The sequence below is a fragment of the Anopheles ziemanni genome, chromosome 3 (assembly GCF_943734765.1).
Source record: "Anopheles ziemanni chromosome 3, idAnoZiCoDA_A2_x.2, whole genome shotgun sequence".
NCBI classification, from domain to species: Eukaryota; Metazoa; Arthropoda; class Insecta; order Diptera; family Culicidae; genus Anopheles; species Anopheles ziemanni.
In genome coordinates, this window is record NC_080706.1 from 26,384,320 (window position 1) to 26,392,342 (window position 8,023).

The 8,023-nt window shown below is 41.2% G+C and overlaps 3 protein-coding genes across 3 annotated transcripts; all 3 read left to right on the plus strand.

The window, feature by feature from the left end:
* The first annotated feature begins 3,288 nt into the window (after positions 1-3,288).
* On the plus strand, positions 3,289-3,627 carry LOC131284428 (BTB/POZ domain-containing protein KCTD5-like). Its single transcript, XM_058313286.1, has one exon. It carries the CDS (start codon positions 3,289-3,291, stop codon positions 3,625-3,627), a length of 339 nt encoding a protein of 112 aa, XP_058169269.1.
* A 1,029-nt stretch (positions 3,628-4,656) lies between these two features.
* Positions 4,657-5,594, plus strand: LOC131284429 (uncharacterized). The gene is made up of 2 exons (XM_058313287.1): positions 4,657-4,677; positions 4,752-5,594. The coding sequence occupies exons 1-2, from the start codon at positions 4,657-4,659 to the stop codon at positions 5,592-5,594; spliced, it is 864 nt and encodes a 287-aa protein (XP_058169270.1).
* A 332-nt stretch (positions 5,595-5,926) lies between these two features.
* LOC131286538 (cytoplasmic 60S subunit biogenesis factor ZNF622) lies at positions 5,927-7,191 on the plus strand. The gene has a single exon (XM_058315500.1). The coding sequence runs from the start codon at positions 6,005-6,007 to the stop codon at positions 7,163-7,165; it is 1,161 nt and encodes a 386-aa protein (XP_058171483.1). The 5' UTR covers positions 5,927-6,004; the 3' UTR covers positions 7,166-7,191.
* The last annotated feature ends 832 nt before the right edge of the window (positions 7,192-8,023 follow it).

Consider the following 8,023-nt stretch of genomic DNA (forward strand, 5'->3'; position numbering starts at 1 on the left):
TTAAATCTGAATGAAATTGAAAACAGTGAACCATTCTTTCAAATGCTATGCATCTAGTGTGGAATTAAAAACGAATACAGTTGAGTAAAACGATATCGAAAAAGTCGGCCAAAATTGTTAAACAAGAGTAAGTAAAAGATCTAAAGGGAACATAACTCGGCAACCATACACCTCTATATGCGCAGAAGGCTGGCAAATGTTTGATAAAGTCTGCACGGTACCGATTGAAAGGGACAACTTTTTATTTAACACACGTGCGTAAGGTTTAGCAGAAGGGCTGAGCAGAGTCATTGATATGTATCATTACTACCACACTGCTGATGGACGACTGTTTAAACGTAAGAAGACATTTAGCATAAAAGAAAACATGCAAAAAATAAACCAGACGAAAATGATAACTGCCGATCGCGAGAGAAGAAAGACGTACGAAAACTCGGACGCAACATGAAACATGTTGCTTCTGTCGTAGAGTATTGCATAAACGAAATGAACAAACCAAAAACAAACACAAAAAAATCACCCAACTCAGCATAGAAGATCACTAATCACTTAGAGGACGGCAGCGTGGCGCAGGGTACGTTGCAATAAGAACGTACATTGATATATTTATATACTCTACTCACACTCATCTCGAATAGGTAAAAGTCTCGTTGAAAACGGTTATGGGCGATGAAAAAAGGAAACAAATGATTGAAGGAGCTTGAACTGAAGGTAAGACATGAATAAGAAAATCCTCAAGCGGTACCAAATCGGGAGCGGCAAGGACAAAAGAAACAAAACTGAATACTAGTAGGTACAAATGGGAGGTGAAATGGTGTTCTAGGATTTTGTCTTATACTCTGAAACGAAAACAAATTGGAGCATAAACTTGGACTACCCTTATTTTCCAAACGATCAAATTTGGTTTTGCACCAAACAGTCAACAAGAAATGAAAATCGAACGATACAAAAGAAGTAAATAAAGGGTGGAAAAGCTTAAAACAGTGAAAAGTATTGCATAAGCGAAGTGTAGCAATAAAGTAGACAAAACAAATAGAGACGTTTAGCAAGAAAGTGAATTCGCAAACGAAACAGGAGAAAAGCAAGACAAAGAGAAGATATGGGAACGAATGAATTATTATTAATTAAAGAAAAGAAGAATGAAAACTAACTTAACTCCGAAGCATAAAACATCGCGTTTTAAAGAGAGTTTAAATTTAAAAAATATCGGCTCGACCGGAACATTTGGGGAAATAAACCGGACGAGGAAAAATATGGCACCGTATGGATAGGCAGCGAATTGGAAATAATGGACAACTAAACGGCAAAAGAGGCAAAAGCTACCGAATCAATACAGATTGTACGCGAACACAGAAATACAAACAATCCTACGTAATCGAGAACCACGTGGGAAGCGTGGATTGTGAAATGTTTGCTAAAAAAAATAAATCAGAAACACATGAAAGTGAGAAACAAAAAAATTAAACACCCAGTAACAGATAACACGGAAGAACACAATACGAAAAAAGGGCAATTGAGGATGAAATGAACGAGGCGTGATGAATGATAATGAACAAGACATGAAAATGGTAATGAAATTTTGAAAAATACATCGATTTCGTTTTCACTGGCTTTTTTATATGAACATGATGATAACATTTAGCAACTTAGCCAATACACCTGTTGCAGCGCGTTTCTTCTATGGAACTGTAGTTTTATTTTACATTTTCTGTACTTCTAAAATATCCTCTTCTAGTCTAAGTTTATAAAACTTATGCATATGGTTGTCTGTTGTTCGAATCTTTTAGCCCCTGCAGCCATCTTACTTTATTGTCAGTGAACTCCTGACAATATATATATATAATATTCTTATTTTCGGCGTTTAAAAATTTCTAGCCATGTAGAGCGTAGGATTTTCAAGTTTTGGAAGCAATTTTTTATTTGATTTTTGTAAACGAACACTCTCAGCAGTAGCACGGACTTCTTTCGAATTGGGCGCTCAATTTTCATACATATCAAGTGAAAAAAACCGCATGTTTCGAGTAAGTCCCTGGTCACAGCTTTACGCATACGCATGCGTTTGCGTTTTTCATCTATCAAACTAACACAGTTTTGTGCAACAAATAATACTTTAACTTTTAATAATCCCCATTACATGAGCATACCATGTCGTCAAAATCTACTTGAAACAATATTGCCATATAAAAACGCAAGACTCTGCGGCAAGAATCAAAATCGTTTGATTTTTAGTACAGAAAACGCAAGGTATGCTGTCATCGGTGACAGCCCCTATCAATCCCATGGGAAAAAACCAAAGACAATTAACAGACAGGTCGGGTCAAAGCTGTTTTTTGCTCCGCCATTGTTGTGACAGTTGGTTAAAAAAGTGTTTTCAAAACATTCCTGCATACTTGTGGGAGATCTCCGTCAAAATCTTCGCGAAATTGGTAGTTGGTAATTCGGGATCACAGTATCGATGGTCTTGCGAATAGAAACTGCTCTTCTGTGTGAAATCATGTGATACAGATCCTTTTGCCCGCTGTGATTGCCGAAAATAAGTGTGTTGGTCTGCCTTATACCCAGTCTTCCTCCAGAACATATTTCGAACGCCTCAACTATTTTTTCTTTTGATCAAACATACCAAATTTGCAGTTTTACCCCACTTTCTTCGCTGTTCGTGATAAGTAAACAAAATTTCAACCAACTGTCAAAAATTTTCCCACGGTTTTCGGCTCGTTACATGGTATGCTGCGACCTGTCTGTTAATTGTCTTTGGAAAAAACGCAAACGCATGCATGAGGCTCAACCCCTGGTCACAGCTTTACGCAAGGTCTTGCGTTTGCGTGTTTGAACTGTCAAACGAGCACAGTTTTTTGCCCCAAAAAAACTTTAAGTCTTGAATATACGACTTATCTGAGTATACAATCTCATTAAATCTACTAGGAACAATATTTACTATTGCCATATAAAAACACAAGACTCTGCGGCAAGAGTCAAAATCGTTTGATTTTTAGTACAGAAAACGCAAGGGATGCTGTCATCGGTGACAGCTCCTATCTCTCCCAAGGGGAAAAGCGCAAACGCATGGCGTGAGGCTCACTGTCAGTTGTACGACCGATCCTTTATAAACTCGGTTTCACTCCGAATTAGTCCTCTTTTCCTACGGACAGTTCGTGAATTCACACCTCTTCCCGCTGCTTAGCTTGCTAACCTTCTTGTAAGTGATTTTTAACCGCAGTTTTTGGGGTTATGCCTACAGTGTAACCGTATTGGTGGATCATCAGTTGTATAGACGTGTGCAACTCGACGATGGAAGACTCGAAGTGGGTTACCCTCAACGTTGGAGGCGTGATTTTCACGACCACCCGCTCTACGCTGACTTCCCGTGAACCGAATAGCATGCTGGCCAGGATGTTTAATACCAATCAGCCTATCAAATCGGATCGCGATGCGCAGGGAGCATACCTCATAGATCGTAATCACGGATTCCTTGTTTACGACAAGCACATTAGTCTTGCCGGTTTATCCATGGAGGCTAAGTTTTATGGCTTTCATGGCATAATGGGGCTCATCGAAGAGGAGAAGCGGAAGGAAATCGCACGCCTGAAACGATTTCTGCCGCATTATGCTTTCCCTGAGTGGCAGTAGCTTTTGAAGGAATGAACTTTGCCGGCAGCGATCTTCCAAATATATCGCTCCACAATATCAACTGCTCAGGTGCGTGCCTGAGGGGCTGCGATTTGTCCAACACGATTTAGAAAATGCTAAGATTGATGGAAGTACGTTGAAAGAACTCCGTGATTTCGAAGAACGGTTGAAGAAGAATGGAGAATTGTATCGTTAACCAGTATCAGAAATTGTACTTTGTTCATACGGCGAGTGTCTGGTGAGATGAAAGCGGAAGAAACAATAAAATTGCTTACAGTCTGTTCCCGAGTTACGCGGATAATGGGGACCAGGGAAATCCGCGTTTCTCGAATTTCCGCGTATCTCGAATATTGCTTGACACATAGTTTATACTAGGAGTTAAGAGATCGAGCTCTTGTGTACATGTATCATAGAATATTCAAAATTTTTCTTTGTTCATTAATATGAATGCAATGCAAGCGTATTCAAACAACATAAATTACAACAAACGAAATAAAAAGCGTAAGTTATGCAAATTTGTAATTTACATATTTATTCGTGTGGTTGTACATCTCAGGAATTTAAATCGATGTAATAAACCCAATCTACTGTCAAATTTTGAAAACCGCGTATCTCCGAATCCGCGTAACTCGAGAACAGACTGTATATTGACACTAATTCTTTTTCATTGTTGTAGTTTCTTTGTAAAGGGGTACGAAATCAGTAGAATTATTTTTCATCAAAGATGTATGCTTGGAGGCGTGTAATATTGGGTAACATAAATTATATCCAATGTACGTCCTATAATCCCGTTACGGTCTATTTCAATGTACATATGCTACACATTTGAAAATTATGGCAGTTTTGACAGTTCCCCACAACAGATGTCATACGTTTCCTGTTCTTCAACGTTTCATCGCAAATCGAAGAAAAACAAAGCTTGTTGCCAATTGATTCTATCTGGTGTTGCTTCTGTGTTTTTATATTCCACTTTGTAGTTCAATCCATTTCATTGTTCTTACTGCGCAGCAAAACCATTTCCTTCACATAATGGATAAAACAGACTTTCGGGTGAGTATTAAAACAAACACGCGAGTTTTTGTATGCAGAGCGCTGACAAATCCACAACGATCTATCCTATCTAGAAAAAACGCCAGCAAGATAAGTTTCACAAAAAAGCTCCCCCGCAAAAGCCGAACAAGCAACCAGCAGGTCCACCTAAAACGAGTGAAGTACAGCATACAGCTCCACTTATCGTCTGTGATCAACGTTATGGTAAACGACAACTCCAACAGAACTGGACTGAAGATCGCGATCGACCGTGTGACGATAGTGAGTCGGAGGACGAACAACTGAATGCGGCGGACTTTGAAACGTTGCTCTCGGTTCCTCCTTCAACAAGTGGGCATTTTTTGCTGAGCTCCGAGAAACATTGGCTCGCACCGGAAACAGGTCTGATTGGAGATGATCATAAAAATCGCTTCAGTGAATACTTTCGCATTGATACGAAGCTATTGAACGCCAGTCTGAAGTGCATACCATTCTACGAACGGCATGGCTACGACCAAGGCCTTTTCAACGCTGATGAGTTAAATTTAATGCGACAAAAAGCCGAAATTCAAACATCCACTTATAACACGCTGACTAAAAGGCAGGATACCCATTCCGAGATGGACGTCGTGAAACCATCCAAGCCAGTGCCATGCTTAGTTGGGAAAAATGCCCTTCCAAAGGCTGGCTCCGAGCAACCAAAATCAATCGACCGTCCAATTGTGAATCCTTCCCAACGGCCCGAGGGAGCGCCAACGGTTGGAGTAGAAGCTAGAATCGCTGATCTTACAATTGATGCTTCTCCTATCGTTAAAACGATGCCAGCTTCCCCATCAAGCTCAAGTGTACCTAGAAAACCGATACACACAGCACCACCGACGGGTAAAGAAACAAAAGAGGATATTCAACAATGGTTGGATGATATTTTAGATATTTGACCGTGTTTTCTACAACTCACTTTTCAACGGTCAAAACACGTTGTCTAAAATACGAGACACACAGTCATCTTGTACCACCCAAAAAGTTTAATAAAATGTCACGTTTGTTTATATTTTTGTGTATTGAATATAGAAGACGTATATAAGTGTACAGAAAGATATTAATGTATATGCACAGGGGATTTAATAAAATTAATAGTTTCTTTGATACTTTATTTTGAATTTTTCCTAACATATTGCGACGCTCATAGTATTTTCATCGGGCGTATGTATGTGAAAATAATCGACAAACGACGAGAACTGTCAAACTCGAGCGAAAACATTTCACAACTTAGCGTGGTGCACGTTTCTTTTCAGTTCAGATAAACACTTACTCATTTTGAAACATAAGCTTTAGCAAACTATCGAAAATGTCTAGTTTCACTTGTTTAAATTGTGGCGTTCGATTTGCCACTGCCGAGATGCAGCGGGAGCACTACAAAACTCACTGGCACCGGTACAATCTGAAGCGCAAACTTGCCGAGCTGCCGCCTGTAACGATAGAGGAGTTCGAAAAGCGGGTGAATCAGCAAAAATCAGACGACGCGGCAGCCCAAGAGGATCAGTCCGTCTACTGCAAAGCGTGCCGGAAGGTGTTCAAGTCAAAGAATGCCCACGACAACCATTTGGACAGCAAAAAGCATCAGGAGAACTTGAAGCGGTTCATCGAACAGAGTGCCAGCAGTCTGGCCGCATCGTCAAAAGATGCGATGGAAACTGAGGTGGAAGTTACCGTGAAATCGACGCGGGCAGCCTCCCGAGCAGCCGCTGCCGCCGCTGAGGCCGAAGCAGCAGGCGATGCCGAAATGGAAGGAGACTCCGACGAGTGGGAAGACGTGGAGTTTGACAATCCGATCGAGAACAACGACTGTATCTTCTGTCCGCAGCACAGCGAGGATTTAATTGGAAACATCAAGCACATGTCGTTGGCTCATTCCTTTTTCATTCCGGACGCCGAGTTCTGCGTCGACGTAGAAGGATTGCTTAACTATCTGGCGGAAAAAGTTTGCCGGGATTACATCTGTCTGTGGTGTAACGAGCGCGGACGAACGTTCTACTCGATTGATGCAGTTCGCAAGCATATGACTGAGAAAGGGCATTGCAAGATGCTGCACGAGGGAGCTGCGCTAGCAGAATATGTTGACTTCTTCGACTACAGTAGTAGCTACCCGGATCACGAGGATGGCATGGATGTGGACGCGGAACTGGAAACACCGACCTCGCTCGACGGCGACGAGTATCAGCTTGTGCTTCCCTCCGGTAACGTGATAGGCCACCGTTCCCTTCTGCGATACTACAAGCAACGCATCAATCCGAATCGGGCAGTCGTGGTAAAGAAATCGACCCAGAAGCTGCACAAGGTGCTAGCTCAGTATCGGTCGCTCGGGTGGACGTCTACCCAGCAGGAAGCAGCGGCACGAAATGCTCGCGATATGCACGTCATGAAACGGCAGCAGGCGAAACTGATGCAAAAGGTTGGGGTAAAGGCAAACAAACTGCAGCATCACTATCGTCCGCAAGTAAATTTCTAAACGCGAGGAAGATTGATAATGTTGGCCCAATAAATTACATCTGGTTTAATCAATTGTTTAGAGTTTCTATAGAATAGGCAATGCATGGCATGAGAAATATTCTTCGAAAGAAACTAAAGCAAAATGTTTTTAATATGTTTGTATTTTCCTAATTTTTCACATTTCCTTAAGTTTGTTAAGGTCATCGTTTGCTACCGGTATTCCAGCAGTTATTTCTTGTTTTCCAGCTCCAACATACAAAAACACACCGTAAAACTCGAGCGCCATAAATCGTCAATCCTGGCGTTCCGGATCCGGCTCTAATGTAACGGACGCAATATTTCTTGGTGCCGGAGATTCAATAGGTGGCTGACGGAGGCGCAAGTTCGTAATAGGATCAAAAGATTAACGGAAAAACGGGTTATAGATTGAAATTAGGTGCTGCACACTGTTGAACGGATGATGGTTTGAAATTTGTTTAAAAGTACTAGTTGTAAAATGGATGAAAAATATGCTTCATCCTATCGACACGCTGGTTATAAATAAATTAAAATAAAAGGAGCGGAGCCATAATCCGATTACTGCAGATAGAACTGCACATTTCCCGTCGTAGATAAGTTGCGACGGTAAAAAAGGTTTACTAGTGTGCTAATGAGGCAGTTGTTTTACCCTTCAAGTAGACGGTTGACGCTGAATGTTGCTCAAAGGCAGTGCCCTGTATTTGTGGATGCTGGGGAATGAAAAGTTTCAATGCAGCACGTGGGAGGCTGGCATTTTTTTACACCATTTAATGGGACGTTTGCTACGGCTCTATAGTGACTTGGTCGTAAATCCCAATTTCCTGAAAGATTATTAAGAAATTTCCCATGCTGGTGTTGA

Bases quoted from the DNA above. Each gene is read 5' to 3' on its own strand.
- LOC131284428 (XM_058313286.1), top strand. From the start codon at position 3,289: ATGGAAGACTCGAAGTGGGTTACCCTCAACGTTGGAGGCGTGATTTTC.
- LOC131284429 (XM_058313287.1), top strand. From the start codon at position 4,657: ATGGATAAAACAGACTTTCGG. The intron at 4,678-4,751 runs GTGAGTATTAAA...TATCCTATCTAG, and splicing joins TGGATAAAACAGACTTTCGG to AAAAAACGCCAGCAAGATAA.
- LOC131286538 (XM_058315500.1), top strand. From the start codon at position 6,005: ATGTCTAGTTTCACTTGTTTAAATTGTGGCGTTCGATTTGCCACTGCC.